Raw genomic sequence first — 24,037 nt, forward strand, 5'->3', positions numbered from 1 at the left:
ACTGAAACAGTCCCTCTGGCCTCCCGCCTCGCATACAAACACACACACACACACCAACCCTCATGTGTAGCCACAGAACTTGCACATACATGCACTAGAAACAAGGTGCCACCCCCCCCCATTCTCCAACACAACAACAGAAGGGTTAAAATAAGTGGGGCAGAGGCCTGGTGTGGGGGTGCAAGGCCTCAAAGCATGGGATTAAAGTTAATGTGCCCTCCCTGGGTTATAATCTCTTCAGAGGGGGACTTTGTTTGAGGGGCTTGAGGGCAGTGAGATAAGTATCTATTACAGAAACTCCCCTCTTATCCCTCCAACATCCCCGCTTCAAAAATGAAGCACAAAAACACTTGCCTCTGTTCCCCTCTGTGTCGTCTGATATCTAAGATCCAAAAGCAAGTGCTGCCCCTTTTTCAGCTAATCAGGAATTAGGAGTCCAAAGCTGTATGGAAGGTCGGAGGGGCCATATTTACTCCATCTGAAGCCCACAAAGTCAGGTAGTTAAAATGAGATCAAAGCTGCTCGGAATCTCAGGTTATTGGGTAGAAACGAGGGGAAAATGTAATAATACCATCTGAAGTTGCTGGAATCCGCAGCAACTTCAGATGGTATTTGTCCATGAGGTATTTAAAATAAACTGTCAAGAAACACTAGAAATCAGTTTTATATAAAAGAAATTTTAATTCAAAAATATTTTTTATGATATAAATATGGTGAAAAAAGTATACAATGTTCAGATTACACAAATTAATAAGGCAAACTGCAAAAAATTTTGTTTCAGTTTTAAAATAAATTAAAATAATGAAAATTAGAACAGTGCTGTTTTGTTTTGTTTTACAAATGTTGACAAGAACTTTATTGTACAGAACATGGAAATACATTTTTATGAATTTTATTCCAAGTAACAGAGAACAACAATGCCATAAAATGCTAAACATGCAAATTAATGACTGAAATGCAACACTTTCAATAATCTTGTCTTTGAAAACTCTGAGCTACATGTTTCTTTGCAACAATTTGGAAAGATCAGAAAAGTTTCCCCAAAATTGTAATTATAGTAATGACTCATAGCAGGGCAGTTAGCTTCCTCATTGTACCTGAGGCCAGATTTGTTAGGATTGTTCTTGTGGGATGTTTTTATTACACTGTAATAAAAGGCTACATTTTAAAAATATATTTAGAATAAAGTTTAAAAAAGGTTAAGTATTAAAGTAAGGTTGGACTGAATTTTTTCCACTTTGCCTTTTTGTGTTAAATTGGTGAAGAAGTTTTCCTTATAGCACTTCTAGGTTGTAACGGTGCTCCAAATCTTTTAACAATAATACATTTTTGTCCTTAATAAAAAGTGAAGCAGGTTTAATCCTTGTGACAGCAGCATTTTTGACATGTCACAAATCAAAGGTTTATTTTTTTTAGGTTATGAAAGTGGATACTGTCTTTTGCAAAATGTTCATATATTTTTTAGGAACAAAAATTTGAATGAGTGTTTCAAATAGCAATAAACTTATTTAATATAATTTTTTTAAACAGAATTCTGGGTTCATTTTCTCATCATTAATTCTGCAATCACTAATTCCCTGCAAATTTGATCTAAAATAAAATATATATTGAAAATGTTCTCCTGATCAGATTTTGAACTCAGGACACGCTAAGAAACTAAAACACTGACAGTCTTACTTGGTGTCTGCAGAGAAAACTAAATTCCAGAACATGATCAGTAACTAATTGTTTTTCCACTCACCTCCAACCTCTCCCAAATTACACTAAATGAAAATGTTAAGCTCTGAGAATCCTGCAGCCTGAACTGATGTGACCCTGTAACACTTTACATCATAAGTAATATTTAGTAACATTCATTAAAACCTTGCAAATTCAAAATATTTCAGCGAATAGCATAATGTACATACGAATAAAGCAGCACTTTCAAATTTGTACTTAACGTTGCAGCATCTATGTTTCATATTACCTTCTAGTTGTGTTATTAGCTGTTTCCAGGTTATGCGTCTGCTCATATTATATGCAGTACTGCTTGGTCCGTGTGTGTGTGTGTGTGTGTGAATAAGGACAGTTAAATGTGTGTTTTTCCTCAGCGGGAGAACTTTCTGGGCCTGAAAGGAGGAAGGGCGAGCTGATGCGTCGCCGTCCTCTCCTCCTCTATCGGAGCCAGCTCCTCCGCTGAGCCCCATTTCTTCTTGGAGTGAAACAACGACACCAACTTCCTGTTCTTGTTCCTCTCCCTGGCCTGAGCGACTTGAAATTCTGCAACCAAGAAAAGCGAGAGATCGTAGTTGATGGAGATCTGCAGTATCAAAACGAAACTAAAATCCATCAGGATTCTGCATGTGACGTTATTGAAATGCTTCATAATGGTCTCTACTGGTTTTACTTTCTGAACTCAATCAAGAGATTAATTCTTCTGCTCAGAGAGTTGGAGGTTATTTTGTAAATTTTCTTAAACAATCCCAAATATATTGTTGTTTCAGGTGAAGTTCAAGATCATTTGTTGACTTCTTAATTAAATAAACTATTTATAAGAAATAATTTAAATGTCGGGTTACAAATAATCCAGTGAATTCAAGCAAGTTTCCCAACACTGAGAAATCAGAGTTAAAACAGTTGATTTTATTTTGCAATCAACATATTTTTAAATGTAATCTACAGAAATGATCTTAAATAACATAATTTCAAATAATACCACCATGTAGACAGGGACCAATTTCTGGTATCAAGACAGAAAATGCCATGGTTTCAAAATCTAAAAAAAATTCTGTCACACTTTTATTAAAATTCCAATTCCTTTTAATAATATTTCCTTACATGAGGACTTATAAGATAGTGATTCCCCTCTCACACTGTGAGCTGGCAAAGAAAAAAATACAACAAAAAAAAAATCTCCTACATTTTAGAAATAAGTATTAAGAAAAACCTGAGATGATCTCTATAAGTCTTAAAACTCAAAGCCGTTTTTAATTCAAACAGTTCAGCAGGAAAAAGTAACGAAACACTCACGCAGGTCGCAGTCGTCCTGGGGACCTTCAGGGTCTTTGATGTTCAGATAATGGCCGGGAAGTCGGCCGCTGTAGTCTCGGACGTTTTCTTTTGCCCCTGATAACATGAGAAATAAATCCCCAAAACACAGAGAGCGGTCAGGAAAGACAGGCCGCAGATAATCTACTTTACTGACACCTTACACCAATGGCTTATCGCGACAATCTGAGATCTGAAGGTAAACAACACTTCCTGGAACCCGATGCTGAGCAGCTAGTAAGGCAGCACTGACATTGTAGTGAAATGTAAAAAATGCACAATTTAAAGTGTGGTTAAACGTTTACCATAAGTTCCAACGAGTAGATCAAGAATGTGACGATGGCCATGCAACGCTGCAATGTGCAGAGGTGTGTATCCCTGCAGGGGAAGAAAAAAAACTCCAAAATGTTCATAAGGAAGCTTTGAACATGTAGAACCTCTAAATATAGCAGTTGCATACAAAAAGTTGGTTAAAGCTTTAGCTTTAGAGAGCAATTCTGCTGAAGTAATGGAAGGTTTTAGTACCTACCCCCTTGAGTTTCCCATGTCCAAATGCATCCAATGAAAACATCATGGAAAAAAAAAAGATACAAATTAGGAAAGGTTATGGAAACACCAGATAATGATAAAAACATAATTGCTCAGTAATTCGCTGAAAATTGCACAGCCGTGGACTTGCATGCTGGCAAACAGGCGCTCTGTTTTGGGAGACAATTAACATGACATGACATGATTTATTAGCGGCGTCCTCCTGCGGCCCAACCGCTCTCTGCTGTAATCCATTTGCACAGCTGGATCTTCACAGAGATTTTTAAGGAGCATTACATCACAGAGGGGAGGGGGTATATGGGGGGGGCAACGCAGCAACCTTTCAAGTCAAATGGCCTACTGTACTGCACATCCCCGTCACCGCCAGATGAAAGGCTGGTTACTCACATGCTGCAAGAGAGAAGAGCGCCGCAATTAGATCGGTGCACAAAAATAAACAAACTGTGTGTGCACATTTTAGATGACAGGCATAAACAGGATGAAGTGAATATTTAAAAATCGTAGATATTAATCTATGATTAGATATTAATCTGCAATAGCAGAATGAGCTATGGTCAGGTTTTAAACATAAAGGTCTGTGTATTAATTGCTTTAAATCCATATTTCTACAGGGAAAAGGTAAAACTGGAGCTTAATTTTACCAATTTTACATTTTTCTTGGAGAAATTACAATGTGAGGTTGAAAAAAAGCAGAAAAATGAAAGAGAAATCTCATCTAAGCTTAGGTTATTTAATACTGTGTGATCTTCCAGGAATTTATGGCTTTATGAGTCTGACTACAACTGGGAAATATACATCTTTTACCATCCTGTTAATTTTGATGTAATACAGCATATCTCCTTTCTTTTACTTTACTTTGGTTTTAATTAGCTCAGATTTGGACATCTAGTTTTCTGGTATTGGATATGTAGCTGCAAGAAAACGCATCTAGTCAAAACTATAATAAAAACTTTTTATGTTTAATAATTAAGTCACCCTATTGTAGCTTTTTGTTCTTTCAATAAACTATAAAACTATCAAGGAAAATGTTGTTTTTGTTATGCTGAAATCTTCCACTAACTCTAGTTTACTACCAGTTTAAATTAAATTATGGATTTTATTCATACATGTTTACAAGTTTAGCTTATGCCTTGCCTTGATGAGAAAAAGTTCTATTGACACTTTTAGTGACTTTCACTTATCTTTGCCTGTTTCTAGGTGATAAAATATTAACTATAACCTTAGAGTGAGCAGGACCAATCAGACCAAGCGTAAAAGAAAACAGCTGAGAGGAGCAGAAGGTAGAGAAACAGTTTAGCCTGGACTTGACTTTCTTATTTGAGGTGGGAAGCAGGAATTAATGTTGTACAGTCTGACCTCAGCAGAACACTCGCTATATTGTTCCACTGTTTAAGGAGATCAAGCATGTTTACCAAGGAATCTATTGTGGTTGTGTGACTAAGGGCATGTTTGGAGCCAGAAGGCTGTTGTGCTGTCAGGAAATATCACCCTAATACAGTGAATTCAGTGCCTTGCAAAAGTAAACATAACACTAACTTTATATATATATCTCTACGATACAACCACCGTGTAATTAATTGTGTTTTATGTGATCCATGCAAAATGCAAAATGGTTGTGTTACAAAAGGAACATGATAAATTGCTATTAGAATATTTGAAAAATATGGCGTCCATTGGAATTTTTCATTTTATAACTACATTTTGCTGCAATTGCAGAATCAGAAAGTCTTTTTACGGTGCGTTCACACCAGTCCTGTTTAGTCCACTTTAATCAGTTTGTTTGTCTTGAAAGCCTGGTTCATTTTGGGAGGTGTGAATGTGCAATCTAACCCTAATGCGGATCAAAAAAGTGAACTCTGGTCAGCCCAAAAACCTACATCTGGTGACCTCTGGTGCGGTTGAATGCAAGCGGAGAGCTCTCCAAAAACAGGAAGCGGACTATAGTACATGATTAACTATTGACTATTACCTTAGAGTTAGAGTCTAACAAATTTACTTACTGGCAGTGGAGGCCACAGTTTTGCTAATCCACAAATGAGCTAAGAGCGAAGCATATTTTTTTGTTTATCGCTTTAGTGTTTTTGCTAACTTTGAAAATGTTTAGCACATTTAGCTTCCTCTAATTATTTTTTTCAAAAAAAAATCTAAAGAACAAATTTTTTTCTTTATGTTTTATAAACTTTGGCAGTTAAGCAAAACAGTACCAGAGTTAGCAAGACTCAACAACTACTAAACTGAAACTATGAGTGAAAGGTTTGTTCCAAATAAACACTTCATGAAGCACAACCAGGCTGATATGTGTGTAATAACAAATTTGATCCTTTGGATGACGATACAACACAATCAAATTTAGTGCTTTAGCATTAGCTTCCACTAAATAGCTTGTTTGTATAACAATTTAGCGTTAGCAGAACTAATGTTGATAATTAGTGCTTTAATTATCAACCCTAACCCTAACCCTAGCGCTAACCCTACTTGTGCTAGGGTTAGCGCAAGTAGCTTTTTAGACAGCAGTGCCGAACACTGCTGAAGGATAGAGGCTGTGAATCAATGTATGCCACATTTTTCAGAAATTTATTTCATGGATAATTTTTCTTCCACTTCGTGATTATGTAATACTTTGCATTGTTCTACCACATACAATTGCAATAAAAGACAGAAATTTGTGATGTATTATGTAGCACATGACTTATTAAGAGTCTGTAAATCTTTGTTTCAAACAAAGCCATTTACTCTAAAAGATTTGCATTAAGTTTAAAGAGATCCACCTAAAACCTCTCTTTAAAAATGTTACTTACAGATTTAGTGTTGACATCTGCTCCAGCGTCAGCCATTAGAACAGCCATGTTCTCGTTGCCGTGTTTGGCGGCCCAGTGCAGAGCGGTCTGTTTGCAATAGGGATAAAAAAAAAAAAGGTGTTACACATAAAACAACTGTTGTATCATTTTTACAAGCTGCCATGCCTCTTATTGGCTGTCAGAGGTCAGAAGTCCAGGTGTATGTAGAGAGGGGTCCATGCATGGAGGAGCGGTAAGAAAAGGGGAAGGTTTCCTGCCATCTAACGCAGCCTAATTACAAAACAACACAGCACTGTGCCCACAGTTGGAGGGCCTGGCCGCCTGTCACCACACGGAAAGATTGATGATGTTAGTGTGACCCCGGGGAGGGGAGACCTACCCAGACATCACAGCGCTACTGTCAGCACACGTCGAGGACGGAAACCCGAGCCTCTGTTCGCACAACAGACACACCGGCACGCAATGTCGCTCGGATGTGAAAATAAAAACACACATGAACCAATAAGGCAGAGTGAAAACACGAGTTCCACCGTGTCCACCTGCCGGACCGCAGCTGTGATCCCCTGTGTCTCCTACACACTCAGAGATGTGTAATTATGGGCTATCAACAGGTGAAATCTGTGTAGGTGCAAATGTCAGCTCGGTAACCACATCCATCCCTTCTGCCATCTGACCCTTCACACAGCAAATCAAACAGCAGCCATTTCACAATTGCATATTAACAGTGGTGGATGGAAAAGCTTTGACCTCTGGTTGTTACTAACTGAGCATGTGCTGCTGAGGAACAGCTCCACAGTTTATTCGCCAAACAAGATGAAAGCAGTAACTTATTTAAAGGGGCAGTGTCAGGTATTTTCCAGACACATGGAGCCGTTTTATAGCACAATCAAGTAACTATGTTCAGTTGCTATAAAAGAAATTTGAGTGTTTTTAATTTAATGCCTTGAAATTGAGTCTTTGTCTCTTTAACCTAAGATTACAATTTTTAGATTAGAGAAAACAACATTCTGCCATAGAAGCTGAGGTACGAATCTTCAGGACAATTATAATTTGCTTGTTTTCATAATCCAATGATAAAACTGTACAACTGTTCATTGTTATAGACTGTAAAATATATTGTATGATCCCATGCATGTAAAAACTATTCACCCTCTTGATTCATTTGTAAAAGCAATCAAAATGGTAAAACATCCAGCAGGGTGAGAACTTTTTATAGGCACTGTGTGCAGCTTAATGGGATAAAAACTGAGGCGACAGATGTTTTTCTTATTTTACATTCCTGTGTGGCAAACACAAGCCAAATAGTGATTCTTTTATTGCTGTCTGAAAGAGTCTTTTTCTCTTTACAACCTCTGATCGCAATCATGTACAACAGGCTCATCCAGCAGCCAATGACAGAAACATTAGTTTTTCGCTTGGCTCCATCTGAAGCTCAGATTGTGACAGACGCAGTGTGGTTGGAGTATCTCCTGATCTTCAGTGTCACATCAGAAGACAGATCGTCCAAAGTGCTGCTTTACAGGCGGCTGGCTGGGCTTCCCGGTGAGCAGGAATGATGTACGAGGCCCAAAACAGGATGCTTGTTCCCTCGTTTCTGTTCCTGTTCCCCCCACTCCCACTCCCACCCAGCTGTCGGATCACTCAGGGGACAGCACTGAGTCTCCCAGCGAAGAAAGTGGTGGCCAAAGAGGACTCATAGTGACAGAAGCACAAAGACCTGTCTGGTCTGGATGTGGAGGAAAGATGGAGAGGATTGATGGGGAAGTGATGTACTTACAAACTGTTTGCGGGAGGAAGTCCGTCACAGCAGGAACGGAGGCATGCGTCACATGGAGGAAGAGAAAAATATGGTGAAACTTTGATGAGAACTAAATTCAGATCAGATAAGTTGGTCCACCTTAAAGCCTTAAATGTGCCAAAAACATATTAATGCTCATTCAGGTTTTTCACATTTTACTACAAAATAACTCCAAACTTCAAAGTATTTATAGAACAACACAAAAAAGTGCACAATTGTAAATTTGAATCAAACGGGATAAAAAATTCTTCACAATTAAAAAACCGTATTCGGTTGTTGATCATATGACTCGTGTGATGAGAAAAATGGAGTTTGCAAAATACACTCATTTTAATACAGATGACAACTTCATCCCAGATCAAAAACGTTTTTGTCAAAAAAAAAGTGACATTTTCAAAACTGACATGTTTCCATTAAGCAAATTTATTTTCACAATTCCAATTATGGCAAATGGAAATGCAGCCAATCAGTCACTGTCACTTTTTGCTGTCCCAAAAGAGCTGAATCACTTCAGGACTCATATTTTCACAAAAAAAATAAATAAATAAAATTGGTAATTATCAAAATTGGAATCGGTAAGTAGATCGGCATTTTTTTTCTACAAAATTTATGATTAATCTCAAAATTTCTGAGCATATTTTTAACTTTTGAATCTCAGAAATAACCAAGTTTTTTCTATAAAATTTCTGAGTTATTCTGAGTAAATTATAAAACTTTTGGAGCTCAGATATTGCCTGGTTTTTTTCCTAGAATATTTCTGAGATGAAATACAAAATTTCAGTTTTTTTGGTGGAAATTTACTCCATTTTTTTCTATATCTACAATAACACTACAATATGGCTCCAATAACACTGTCATAGATCTGACTGAGCTTTAGAGATTTTACAAAGAAGTTTGATCAAAAATCAAACTTCTTATTCCCACAGAGTTAGTAAAGTCCCCAGTAGATTTATAGCTGTGAGATTGTAATGAAAGGTGGATCTATAAGTATTGACTCAGGTGAGCTGAATATAAATGCATGACAAAAAGTAAAATAAAAACAATATATTCTGCTCTTTCTATTTGACAATTTTGTTACTCCTTCCTATAAAAGGCAGCAGTGACAGCATCAGGTCTGTTTCTTAGTTTGTAGGTTCTGTTCAGGAGAGTTTTGGTTTTGATTTTCGGTATCTGCCTGTGTTATCTCCACCTCTGCTGAGCAGTGTCAGGTTGAGGGCTGAAACATCAAAGAGCCCTGAGGGGGACTTAGCACCTTCCCAGGGACACATGCAGCATTGTTCTACAATTAATCCCAGCCTGCTCTATTACTTTCAGATTATCTTTAAATGGGCAAAGTCTTTGTGAGGCATTAAGACTCTCCTTAATCTGCACCCCGCCGCCTCCCCAGCTCCCAACACTTCAATGGCAGCCGAGCTATCTTGTCCATGGTGGAGATGGCAGAGGCTTAGGGCGACTCTTAGAAGGTGGTCTGCCATGGCCACAGGACGGTGTGAGAACTGTGACACGAGGGGAGGGACAACAAACATGAGCTCAAATCTCTTAAGCGCACTGGGAGACAAATAAAGGGATTTAGGTTGTCAGGGGGCCACAGGAGCTAAAAAGCTATCTTTCATAATCCTTTTGATAGTAGACCTTTGAAATGCGTGATCTGGATGCTCTGAGGAGAAAGACTGTTGGCGGTGGATAAGTAAAGAGCAGGTTTGAGACTGGGGAAAAGTGTTAAAGACAGTAGAAAGTGAACTTGAACAGATGAGGCCTTTTTTTTAAATTATGGATGGAACTTACCCCCTGAGAGCAGTGGTTATGGTCACAATCAGCAGCCATTATGCGTCGGAATGAGGGAGTGAAAAGCTTCCGGTTAAACAAGAATCCAGAACAGAGGTGATAATAACTCTGCAGCAGGCTAAAAATCCCTCAATATACTCACAGAGGTGAAGTCCTGGTTTCAAGAAACAAAACAAACAAAAAAACAACAACCATGAATGAATCAAATTGTACATATTTACTAATTTCATTTTTTAAAGAGATGTGTATGATCAATTCATTCCATCTGTATTTCTCACATGTGCAGTTTTATCTGTTTCATACCCAATTTGTTCAGGCAGGAAAAAGAGTCACCTGCCAGTTTATTGGGACATTTTGTGCCTACTTTAATAACCAATGACCTAAAAACACTCAATAAACTGAACTTAGTTACTTCATTCATTAAATCACTTGAAAACCAGAAAAACCACATATTAAACCTTTACGTACTGAAACTTCAGAACAACGCAAATCTATACATGTAAATCTACAAGGTAAAGTAGATGTGTTACACTTTCAGTCAGAAAAGGTTCACATAAGTAAGAATGTCAGAAAATAGAAATTCCAAACTGAATGTTGAATAGAATGCCCTGTATCTACACAACAACCGTTTCTGAGCCACAGTTAGGCTGGTATGTGATTAAAATGCACTAATCAGTCCCTCCTGTTAATGCAAATTCACTTATCAGTCACAAATTTTGCACAAACTTGCAATTTTCACCAGTCATTGTAACTTTTCTGCAAATCTGGCCTGTCACCTCAATGTTTTCTGTACATCCTTCTTGTCAGACCAATCACTGCAGCTTGTTGTGTATCACAAAATTTGTTACCTTGCCACCCTATTTGCTACACTTATACTTCCAAAACAAAGAATTCTAGTTTTATTTCTTTGATTTATTGCAGCTGCTCTTTCGAAGCCAGGCCATAAGGAGGTGCTACCTTTTTATTTGCCAGTGAGGGTTCCTGCATGAGCAGCTGCGACAGGTCAGGCACTCGAGCGCTGGCAGCGTGGTAGATCCACTCTTTCTCTGTAGGATCCAGCTGGAACAGAAACACACATCCTGTTGGGGACTCTTTTTGACAATGCTGAGACCACAAACCTCTAATCCATTTCCTACAAGCGGCAGAGCCAACTGACACATAGTGGGAGACACCCACGATCACGCGCCGCTGAGTTCAAAACTTTTACTCCTCATATTTGTTTAACGGGGACCAACACCACTGGCAAGGTGGACTTTATTTGCAAGAGGCAAACCTTAAAAAGGTCATTCTGAATGTTCTGAATGTAGACAAAAGTAGAGCAACTTTGACTTTGTGAACTGTACTGTTAATATGTTTTACCTCCTTGGTAAATATTAAGCAAAGGGAAGAATGTTGGAAAAAGCATTACAGGGACTTACGGCGACAGAAGCAGAGCCCATGCTGCCTGTGGACTCCTCATCATGCTCCGACTCCGACTGAAAACACAAACCAGAGCATTACTCATCTGTGACAAAAAAGCTGATCTCTGACACAGCTCAACTGTCCTGGACCAGACACACACACACACGCACGCACGCACGCACGCACGCACGCACACACACACACACACACACACACACACACACACACACACGCACACACACACACACACACACACACACACACACACGCACACACACACACACACGCGCACTCACTTCCACACACTGGTCACACTGCTGTGATGTTTTCCAGTTGATGTGATGCGACCAGAGGGGTGTCAGACAGATAGGGAGGTAATGAGAGAGCGAGACAGAGGTGAAGCTTTCACACGTAGGCGGTAATAAATAACAACCCGATTAATAATTAAGAAAAAAGAAGGCAAAAAGGTTTTTTCATCCATTTAGAGCTCAAGAGAAAACGCCAGCCGTTTATAAAACTGTCATTAAGCTGATTTATGAGAAATAGGAATTTTCTCTTTCTCTTCCCGACTCTTTTGAGGAACTCGCAAATTGTTCTCAGATCACACAGACGCATGACGGTAAAACAGTGAGTCCTTTAATGTCTGCCACCCCAACTGCCACATGTCAGCATTCTGAACACGAAAAGTGGAGGCTCGGTATTTATCCAGCCTTTTCCAGTCTGACAAGTACTTTTTTTCATCCCTTCTGGTAGAAACCAGTAATAACAGGCAGAAGAAACAAAATAACATTGGTAGTCATGAAAGGATGGAAAGAGAGAGAGGGCTCAAATGTTCTCTCAGCATTTTCCCATTTTATTAAAACCGCAACAGCTTCTGGCCTAAAGCGAGAAATTTTGTCATCAGCTATTAAGAATAGCTTCTGCTCCTATTTGATGTCGGTTGTCAAAAGTGAAATAATCCATCATACTTTTTCAAGGCTCAGTGTAAAATATTTAGGTGATTTCTTGACACCAATTGTGTTCATAAAAAACTTTAACTTATTAAAACGGGGAGCATTATGCATTTTCTGGCACATAGTGCCATTTCTTAACATAATCAAGTTACTATTTAACCTTATGGAAATGCTACGTATATAAAATGTGACTTAAAAGGAAATTTGACGTTGCAATTTGACCTCTTTTTCAACATTCCCCCTTCAGCGCAATGCTTCTCCATTATGCTGTTTACAACTTTTCTTAGGAGCACTAGACTGAGAAGTAGTTTCTATGATAAGCTAATTAGACTCGCGCTTCCACCAAGCGTTTGCTAATTGCTGCTGCCGCTAGCTTGAAGCAGAGGTGCCCAAAGTCGGTCCTGGAGGGCCGGCATCCTGCATGTTTTAGTTCTCTCCCTGGTTTAACACACCTGGATCAAAGGATGGCTCATTAGAGGCCTAAGAGGAACATTGACAAGCTGAAAAGGTTGTTACTATCACCAGGGAGAGAACTAAAGCATGCAGGGGTGTCCAAAGGACCGACTTTGGACACCCCTGGCTTAAAGGAACAGAGTGTGGTGTGTGTGTGTGTGTGGGGCGGGGTGAAGGTGGCAACAGTCCAGGTATGTTCTTGACAAGAGAGAGACATTATAACAAGATATAAAGCTCAAAAAAGTTGATTTTGCATAATATTCTCACTTCAAAATATAAAAAAATTTTACACAATAAATAATTGGTATTTTTTCAATTAAGTTTAAGACGTTTAAAATAAAAAAAATGCATGACAGTTTAAGTGGGTTGACAATTGCTGTGATGTAAGTTATGCATGTTTTGTAATTACACATTTAAGATGTTACCAGTGTTTGTAAAACAAATCATTTTATATAAATAGTGCATGACCACAGAAATCTCTAACTCCATTTAAAACATCTAATGATATATTTTAATTAGTAAATTTGCATCGTGTTGTATTCCTACTGATGTATATAGCTTATATAATATAAGTGACCTCAGTCTAAGCAGAGCTGAAGCCTGAGGACAGCAGGTCCTACAGTGGTGAGTCATACTCTTGATAAACAGTTTAAGAGTTATATTAACAAAGTCCAGCATGTTTAACGTTTCCACTGTGAAGGTCATGAGAGCCACATGCTATTTTTCTGTGGGTCAATTCTCTTTGCAGTAATGAGCACAAATGGCTATTATCATTCTAACACACTCCACCAACGCTGCTGCTTAGCATAACAACAGGCAGCTTCATTTATATTCAGTTTTTATCCACACTTAGTCTCTTCACTTTCTACAACATTCTGGAGTATAATGATCTGGGTAATTTACTTGGCACCACCTGGTGGGTAAAACAAGGAATCACTCAGTGCTGTGAAGGGTTTTCTTGTGAAGGGTTTTCTTGTGAAGGGTTTTCTTGTGAAGGGTTTTCTTGTGAAGGGTTTTCTTGTGAAGGGTTTTCTTGCCTCTAATATGTTTAGATTGATGCCAGAAGCTACCAATGGATTACATTTTTGACTAGTGAAGTTAAGTTAATAATAGAAGCACTATAAAATGGAATCACTCCTCTAAGATGTACTACCCTATTTATTGCTTTTACAAATCAATCAACAAAATATTGTTTTTAGAGAATCTTTGAATGTCAAAGTAAAAATTGATTTCTATAAAATAATACAATTACATACAAATATGCAACATCAAGTAAGTTATTGCATAAATATTAGTAGCAGATGCAACTTTAGTTGCAAGCTCAGGCTTGCACTTCTGGACATTCAAGTCCAGCCACAAATTATCTATCAAAATGATGTCTGTGCTTTGACTGGGCCACTCTAAACTATTCATCCTGTTCTCTTCAAACCATTCTGGGTAGCTTTAGCTGGATGCATCAAGTCATTGTCTTGCTTCTCTGAAGCTGAGAAGCTGTGCAAATAGAAACAAATTGTCCTCCAGCATTTCCTATAAATTGCTATCCATTGTATTTTCTGCCTTTCACTCATTGTGAAACTACTAGCACCAATTGTCTGGACCTCTGATGAATTAGGTTATTCAATTTAATGGGGGTTAATATTTTATGTTAAATCTTTTTATTTAATTATTTGATTGATTTTTTTTTATCATTTTATTTGCCAAAAAAGCCACATTTTGCTAATCATGATTAATTTGAGAAGAAGGGTAAACCATCCAAATGGACAAGTAATTTTTAAAGTCACTGTATCCTTGGTTCCACCAACATCAAAGCAGTCTAGCTGTTAGCTGTTTGGACATGTGCACTGCAGTCCAGAAATTTGAGAAAGATGATGTCAGCTCATAATACTTCCAAGAAATTATGTAATGTTCTTTTCAGATTATTTGTTCTGAGTTTTTATTAAAATTATGATCAACTAAAAGGTCCCGACCCAGAATGGGGTTGAAGTTAGCCACCAATATCCCGATCCACCTTGGCAAGTAGTCATGAAGCCATAATCACTCTGAACTTTATAGGGTATTACAGGCATGTGCTGTAATACATGTATACAAAGCACTACATTTCTCCTGTAGGAGAAATCCCACACATTTTGCGCAGATGAGGGCTCCATGTTGTAGGCCATACCCCTTTTGTTCCTTATAGTGTGAAAGCGCAAAAGATTTGTGGTCAAAGTAACTTAATAGTGAGGTTCATAGTTACAGCTAGCTGCATTATGTCAGTTAGAAACATAATCTGAAAGTGTGCTTGTATTGTACATGGAGGTAAAGCTGGACTCTCAGTCTGGTACGAGCTCGTTTCTCTGAAGAGAACCATACCCGATGAATTCTGCTTGTGCCTACTCAGCCACCAGAGGATCTATTTGGGGTTTCCGTTAGGGATAAAACTGTAAAGCTTGAACTTAAAAGAACTGACAGAAAGACATCACCAGGAGTGAAGCCTGGGGCTTTTTGAACCCAGGATGGGAAACTTCACCAGGCTCAGACAGATTGATAGCGCTTTCTGGATACTTTAATGACTGCACTTAAAGCAATACCAATCCTATTTTTATGCCCTGGTGTATCATGTTCCCCCATTACTGTCTGATCCTAAAATGCACAATAGTGTTGGGATCAAAAGCTTTTGCTAAGCTAAAACAGGCCAGATTTTAACCACACATCGGCATGTTTTTCACAGAGCGAATAAGCATGTAGAAGTCGACTTTTGTGGGTGTTTTTGGCGTCTGGAGGGTTAGAGCACTATTTACTTTTTACCTTTGATGTTGAATCTCTGTCCAGCTCATCCTCCCCATTATTTAGTGCTGAGGGATCGTTGATGTGGGCAGCAGAAGGTGGGTGTGAAGAGCGATGAACACTGTCTGTTCCAGCCTGCTGTACCCACATTAGAACACAGAACATTCAGAGTAAACAATGGCCCAATGCAAGATACAAAGCAGCAGAATCTGCACCACAACCAGAGGCAACTTTTAGCATTACGGCTTTAGCTATAATACTCAACTGGAGGAAAAACTAATTATTAGAAAATGTTTTGGGTTTATTTCTAATACAATGAATATGGAAAAGAAACATAAAGGGAAAAGGAGAAAGAAGAGAGGTGGGGCAAAAGTTAAAAGGGAAAAAAAAAGATAAGAATAGATGAGAGAAAGAAGGCTAAAGAGAGTTAAAGAAAACACCCTATATGTCTGCTTCTTCACTTACAGAAAGAGGAAGGAAAAAAAAAACAAAGACCACCAAAGGAACAATACACTCCTACTCCACTGGTCTCCAACCCCCAATTTCAACCAAATATCAGTGGGAACATATTTATGTATTTGAGCTTGTGTGCAGAATGCTGAACCTTTGTGGGAAGCATTAGAGAGAAGCTCTAATGCATTATTTTTTTTTTATAATTTACTGATTTCATCCAAAGAAATGCATGTCTAAATGCCTACAATTGATGACATTCATGCAGTTTAAAAGCGTGGTTGGCTCCGTTCCGCTGTGTGACGACAGTGTTCACTGAGTTGGATCAACGTCATCATTTTCATCTGCTCTTTCTTTAATGTGAAACTGGGTGTGGCCAGCAGATGTTTGCTTTAGTTCTGGTTTTGAACCATCATGTGTGAAGACACTTTACCGGCAGCACGCTGGTGGTTTGATCTTCCAAATTTATGATGGCAGTTTGTTGGTACTCCAGAAATAATATGCAAAATACTTTCAGGGAACAACTGTGACTGAAACCTTGCTGAACAAATCTGGTCTTTATGTTAAGGCCTACAATCTTTGACCCTATCTCTTCTTTGGGAGGCTAAGTTGGGTTCACCACAGCAAACTAGCTTTTCATTTTTCTCTGTCAGTGGTTGTCAATGCAAACATTCATTCATTAGGCTGACAGGCTGGAAAGGAAAGACTGAACGCACCAACAATGTGGGCTTTGTTCACAATAAATGCATAAAGAAGACACATGCAGAGCTGCACCAATGGCACATTTAAAGCACATTTCAGAACCCAGTATTGTTCCTGCATCGTAGGAACACCTCATTCATTTTATTTTTGAACATTTTAATTTAAACAATAACCTACAACTCACCTCTTCATCAGGGTCTCCACATGACATTGGCTCATCCTGTTCTTCTTTCTTGGAAGGAGATGATGTCAGGATGTCCGTCGCCTCCCACTGCGCAGCGGCTGTGACTCTGGCCAGGCTCTGATTTCTCTGAGCGTTTCCGTCTGTCTCATGATGTCTGGTGTCTCGCTCCTGCAGCAAGTTTCTGTACTTCTTCTTTAGGACGAGATATTTCTCTCCCTGAAGGTTAAACAGTGCAACAAGCCTTTAAAAAGGATGATGAAAAGCCTTGACTGCTAGAGGCTCTGTCTGTTGTAGCAAAGACACAATGAATTGTGACTGACTGAAAATTACACAGCAAAAGCAAATTGTAATATTTGAAAATTTTGTTCAAATTGAAGAAAATATGCTTCATGTATAAACAAATCAGCACAACAGTCAGACATTTCCATTTGGCACTGCAGTGACCCAACATCAGCTTTAAAAAATAAAGGATTCAGACAACTAAAGGTTCATTTGGAACAAACTGCATGATACTGTAAATTTGTTAAGTTGCAATAACAATATCTGTTTTAATTTAACCACATTTTCCTCATTTTTTTCTTCAATCCTGCTCCTTGTGAGGTTTGTGATTTCTGTAAACAAAATCAGTCTCAACTGTAAGGCTGAAAAATATTGGGAAAATATTTACTTGCAGTACTAAACACTAAACATGCTAAACACCCTACTAGCTTCTGTGAAAAGCGTTTAGTCCCTTTTCCTGGTGATGTCAACAACGTAAATGATGACACCTGAAGAGAAAACAAAGTTATGGCCTAATATGACACATTTCTGATATTTAGAAATTCTGCTTTATGTCTTCTGGACATTTATGACTAGTTTAACCAACCACTTGCACCTAAACGTTGACCTGAACAAGTAAATTGTGCCACTTGCTGTTTTATTTATTAGCTTTTTGTATGTTGTCTATTGGAAATGTAAATGTTTAAACCATCTGTTTAAATTAAAATGAAACTAGTTAGATATCGCCAGGTATGAAACAAACCTATGGTTATAGATTTATGTGTATCTAAGGCTCCGTTATTCACAAAGAGATATGAGAATGGTACTATTTATACAATTCCAGAGAAAAAATAAAACTAGTAATAAATAAGAATCAAAATCAATAGAATAAAACAAATAAAAGTAAAAACATACATATAATAACAAATCCTTGTTAGTCTCATAGACCAGCAAATAAAATCATCATTATGGGAACACATTACCTAAAAAGTAGTATTTCTAAGCATAAAAAATGAAACACTGAGGGCACAACTGATCCTAAAACTAAATCCTCTAACTCCTCGGTTGTAACATATGCCAGTTCTGAGTCAGCATTCCTCCCAAATCTAATGGGGAATTTTTTCCTAAACAGTTTTTTTTTCCACAAAAGGTAAAAATATTCACTTACATTCTCTGACTTCACCACAGCGATTCGGTCGATGATGAGCTTGAATTCCTCTCTGTATTTAGCTGCAGAGAAAATATGAGAGGTCAAAAAGTTTGAACCTGCACTGATGGTTGAACCATACCGCACACACAGTTTCATGAGAAAGTATTCCCATTTACTATTTTTACATTTTGTCACAAACTGCAATGCAAGTTATTTTTTTTGTGGGTTTTTTTTTTTAAACCCCACAAAACTTAATTATGACATAGAAATAATTATGTGCTTAATTATGACATAGAAAGAAAATATGTGGTTTTAAAACTTTCACAATTAAAAAATTGAAAAAGTGTGGCACACAGTTGTTTTTGATAGCATTTGGTCTTTGACTGGGCCATTGTTACACTAAGATACTAAATGCATTAAACCAGACTAAACCAGGTCTTTTCAAAGTGTGGGATTTGTTCAACTGCCTCTCATATCAGATTGGCTTTCATATCCCAAAGCATAATGGGGCCATGCTTTGGGATAATACGGAATCTTAAATTCATGTATTTAAAATGTAAGGCTTTAAAAAGTGTTGAGTTATTTTTTTTAAAGTAAGTTGGCCTTAAAGACGTTTATCACAGATCGTAAATTTTGCCATGGCAGGACTATTTAATTGCATATGTTTTTTGGGACATTTCTGCTGGGCAAAAGTTTAAGTTGCACTCAGACGTCTTCGTTGCATTCTGTGACTTGAAGCTGAAGCTAATTGGCTGCTCATCAAACTCTTGGATAAATTTGTATCCATAAAAATGTATGGACACATTTTTATGGATACATTTATCCATATGTTTATCCTGCAAGAGGGTAAATTTATGGATAAATCTATTGGCAGTTGGCTGAATGACGTTTGTTTTTGAAACTGGCTCACTTTTGTTGCCAACCCGTATTAGGCTAGGAGCATTTGTGCAAAGAAACATTTAAACTTGGCACTATGGGGTTAATGCTGTAGAAAGCCAAATGTAGTGTACTGTAGAAGGACTACACAACCATCCCCTATATTTGTAGTTTTTTTTGTCTTAAACTTCAGTCAAGGTGGCATTAAAAAGGTCTTAAGAAGTCTTCAATTCGACTTGCTGAAACCTGCAGATACCCTGGGTGTGTTCCTTTGGTCTTCATAGTGCTGCTTGTTCCATAAGGTTCTCTAAAAAACATCCAGCTGTAATTATAATGATTAAGAAATATATTACACACATGTTTATTACTAATATTCTGATTAGGTGACTTCTGAAGGCAATTGGTTGCACATGTTTTCATGCAAGAGTGTCAGAGAAAACATGGTGTCACCTTTTTTCCAAAACAAAGTTTGCAAAGAAACTGTATATCATCTGCCCGTGTGGGTTCACAACCCTTAATCTAAACAGAGTGGAAGTATCTTCCCGCTCAACATAAACAATGGTCCAGTCTGTGTGCAGCCCAGTGGCAAAAACCTGAGTCATTTCTAAAGCCTCAACTTATCTGTACTCTGGAATAGAGGCCATCAGTCAAAGCTTTTTGTTTACCTCTCAGAGCAGATATGTCTGACTTATGCAGGATGTGTGACTAAGAACACTTTGCAAACATAGGTATTCCCTACATGCCTGTGGTAAACCTGGGCTTCCATCTTGGGACATGTGAAGCATTTCCTTTTCTTGATGTTGATGCTTCACATCAAGAAAAGGAAATTCAACGAGACAGTTGGGCAGCTCGCATAACAGGAAATCCAGAGGAAGCAGCTGTTTACATCTGTCCCAACAAAAGAACCTCCTGCCCAGCGCAGTAACACAGTACACAAACTAGTTATTTATTAGCCAAAGGTCTCCACAAACAATCCAACAAACCCCTCCTTCACATATTTTCCAAACCATGCCCCAGTTTTAGCAAGCTGATGAAAAAGCGCCCACATTAAAGGGTCTATATCCAGTCATGCATGGACTTAATTATGATTAAAACACTATCATTACAATTACAACATGAAATGCTGCAGCCACATGCTACGACAGACTTAAAATGTGTGGGAAGCACTTTTTCTAATTGGACAGCCATGTCAGATGGCAGCGCTCAAAACCTCTGTCAACAACTGCACTGCTGACACGGCATCTGGACTGTACATGCTGCCGACACAAGGTCACTTTAGATAATCATTTAAAGGGGTTAAAACACAGCATGTCTTCATTTCAGCCTGTGTGGAAAGTAAAGGAACTGCAGAATCGGAGCTAAGCGCCATGTGTCTGGTTTTGGTTGATCAAGTACTACATCCTGGACCATCTGTTTTATCCAATTCACTCTTGGACAAAGAAAAGAATCCTTCAATTCTAGGTTTAACCTGTCAGAGTGAAATAAAACATATTAAATCATTACAGAATCATCTTTAGCAGCCATAACCTTCAGCAGTTGTGCTCTGTGTAAACTTACGAGTCTCACGTTGCAGAGGAATTTTGACTCTCTCTCCTCTGTCTCTTCAGTTCACTGAAGGTTTGCAGGCATTTCTTTTAGTACTTTTTCTTTATGGTCACACTACAGAATTTCACACAGTTTGACGTCTGGACTTTGGGCATGACAACACTTTGGTTCCTCATTTTTTCCTCTTTTGAAGTCATTCTGTAGCTGGTGGACTGATTTTCTTAAATTTGACTGGAATTACTTTCTAGGACTTAGCAACTCATAGTGACAGCATGTTGGAGTAGCTCTATGACATTAATTCTGATTTGGTATTTCTGCAGACTTTAGATAATTTTTCTTTTTGGTTGAGGCTTTAAATGTTTGGATAGTCACTCCTTCTGTCTTTGGATGCTGTGCAGCTGGAAGGATTTTTGCTTGTTCTCTTCTACTTTTGGACAGTTTTTATTATTTTGTACTCCTTCCAAACAAGCATCTTCAGTATTTTCTTAAGTGTCTTGACACAATTAGAGAAAAAAAGCTAACATGCCTTTTTATACAGTTATTATAAATACTTGTTTCAGTTTTATGTCACATGTACAAACTTGTACCTTAGTGGACATGTCACAATCTTTGGTTGTTTTGGTTTTGATCATTATCTTGTTGTTCATTATGTTCAATAGGTCTTACTGGTATGATCATTCCAACATTTCAGCCTCTTGATATGTAAAACAGCTGTGCATCCTGTCCTCATACTTCCCAATGAAGTGTAACTTTATGCTACTCCATCAGATAAAATCCCAACAAAGCACATTGAGCTTTACTGATATACCTGTGACAATATGGGGAAAAGCTCAAGCAATGTGAATATACTTCCCCTGTCTTTTGTCAGTATGGCCATTACATTGGCTCCCACAACTAACACAGTCATACCAGAGCCTGGAAACTCCTTTTTTTAGCTGGGAAAATTATGCTATTACTTAAACTGTTTCTGTTTGTGGGGAAACAGTTCAAAGAGTTACTCAATGCCCATTAGTCATTTGAGTCCAAAAATGAGAAGAACTGCAGTGCTAGCAATGATTCAGGGCGATCTTGCATAATTCCAAGATATGTGTGTGGACAAAAACAGAGATTTTATCAGTACTGTTTGTAATGATCTCAGAGCTGCTCCTGGGAGGGACTTGGGGGGAGGGAGGGGGTTCATGTGACACTGCATTTTGCTGATGGATGGGTCCTCAATGTTGTAACCAACGAGCTCGTGGAAGGAAATGACACAATTCCTGCTGAAAGGAGTTGGGGGAGTGAATGGGTGCTTTTTAATGCTAACCAGATGTTGGTTTTACAGACAGAAACAACGCAAAGATCGTAACAAGGCTGCCTATTACAGATAAATGTGATAGTCTATCAAAAATGGTTCCAGATATAAACTGAACCTGAGCAGACAGACAGACGCACGCGGGCGGACGATTCTTTCATCCTCCGCCGACAAGCCGCGCGACCGCATCACGCCGTGTAATCACCCCGGTGGTCTCAGCTTAGTAATGTCATATTCAGTCTACTTACCGCGTAACTGCGGGTCACTGTGGCCGATGAAGGGCTTAAACGTCTTCAGCATATCTGCATTTTTCACTCTGCCGGAGTTCCCACCGGCAGAGAAGAAATAATTTAACAGCGACTCCTCAGTCACATCACCCATCATCTCACAGCCTCTTGTTCCTTTTCCCGCGGATATTCTTTGTCTTTTAGAGCCTTTGCTACTCTCCCATAACGTTCTCTGTTGGGCTAATTAGCTCTACTACATGTCTAAAGTTCACTCCACCCAGAAGAGCTGACCGCTGCTGCGCCTCCTTCTGTTTAACCCTTTAAGTACACCCCCTTTATGGGCGTTTAAGAATCCCCCACATGTAAATGTAATCAACAAATCAATTTATGTCAATTATTGATTTCAAAAACTGAAACTCACACGTATACATTCATTCAAACATTTCTTATTTGTTTGTATGCTGTTCAGTTGGTTTCCCTCAAAAAGAGATTTTATCCAAAAGGACTTCCTGGTAAAATTATGGTTGAATTATTAAAAAGCATAGCTTCATTCTTTACGCAGATTATTTCAAGCCTTTGTTTCTGTTGATGTTATTGATCATAGTTTACATCAGATAAAATACAATCCTCTGTTTGTCTACAAAAGAAATTTAAATCTTACAGAAGATTAATTTAAAGTGTTAGCCAGCTGAAAAATATGTTCACTACCATGCTGTAGGAAAAAGTGAGGTAAGTTGAGTCACCCTTGTTGCTAGGAAACATTAGAAAATATTGTCATCATTCCATGGAGTCTGTAAAAAAAACCACGAGTAAAGTGGTTAGACCTTTATTTAAAAAAACAAACATTTCTGACTCTTGAAAGTGAATTTAGTCTGTCATATGTTTTGTGTGAGTTGTGTATAGATATTTTTTAAATTACTTTTATATTGTACTTATTTTATCTATGAGTTACCAGATGAGGTCATAGCCTAGAATAAAAGCGTATTTTTAGCTGTCATCACAAACAATACCGGTGGTTCATATTGGCTGTTGATGTCTCTCACCTTCCTCTTAGCTATGACTTAATGGTTCTCTTTTAGATTTAGATCAGAAAGGTCACTGGCCATTAAAACAGTAATCTAGTGGAAGCTACCACAATATGATTATTAAACAATCTGTCAGTACATATGGAAGTTTATGAGGGTTTCAAGTCTGGTGGAAAATTAAATCCACCAGATTTAATTTGTGAAGGGTGTTGCTTGTGCCCCTTTTTCCCTACCAATTTTTTCTTTCCACTCAACTTTCTTTTAACATGCTTGAATGGAACACACTGTGAATAATCACTTTCTTTTTGTGTTTTAACTTCCTTGTCAAGTCAGCACTCCACCCACCCTGATTGTGTAGGAAAAAATACAATCTTTAATAATAATAATAATAATAAACACGTTTTCCTAAATGGTAGTCTAAACATTCTTTATCAAAGGCAAAGACAGTCCAGCCTCTAAAATACCCTGTTCTTTCACAGCCAGGTCTTTGAAATACTTAAAGGAAATGATTTTATATAGGCTTATTTAAAAACTACATGTATATGTTCAGCCACTTTGTGTTTGATTTCATTTCCTGTGTTTTGATCCCCTCTGGCCCTTCAATGAAGTCAGCCATCCTTCCAGGTTTGCTCACATTGGAATTCACTTCCTTTTAAAAAGGAAGTAATTTTGTTGCTGAGATCAATGGGAGCTAAATAGAAGGGAAAATGAAGATGTAGTTCATTGGATTCAGTTGATGAAATGTGCATGACTAGATTTGAATGATTTCCTTATATAATTTACTGGTGCTGTTCAGCAT

At 38.1% G+C, this 24,037-nt stretch overlaps 1 protein-coding gene across 1 annotated transcript; it reads right to left on the reverse strand.

Moving 5' to 3' along the window:
- Positions 1–661: 661 nt before the first annotated feature.
- LOC106913065 (uncharacterized) lies at positions 662–22,523 on the reverse strand. Its single transcript, XM_088007140.1, has 12 exons — positions 22,235–22,523; positions 18,293–18,354; positions 16,867–17,082; positions 15,552–15,668; positions 11,376–11,432; positions 10,915–11,016; positions 10,100–10,111; positions 8,086–8,091; positions 6,375–6,461; positions 3,333–3,405; positions 3,010–3,105; positions 662–2,259 (listed from the first exon to the last, which is right to left on the reverse strand). The coding sequence occupies exons 1-12, from the start codon at positions 22,368–22,370 to the stop codon at positions 2,087–2,089; spliced, it is 1,137 nt and encodes a 378-aa protein (XP_087863266.1). The 5' UTR covers positions 22,371–22,523; the 3' UTR covers positions 662–2,086.
- Between the last annotated feature and the right edge of the window lie 1,514 nt (positions 22,524–24,037).

The sequence above is a fragment of the Poecilia mexicana genome, unplaced genomic scaffold (genome assembly GCF_051168715.1).
Source record: "Poecilia mexicana isolate PSO_F unplaced genomic scaffold, ASM5116871v1 scaffold_7, whole genome shotgun sequence".
NCBI lineage: Eukaryota > Metazoa > Chordata > Actinopteri > Cyprinodontiformes > Poeciliidae > Poecilia > Poecilia mexicana.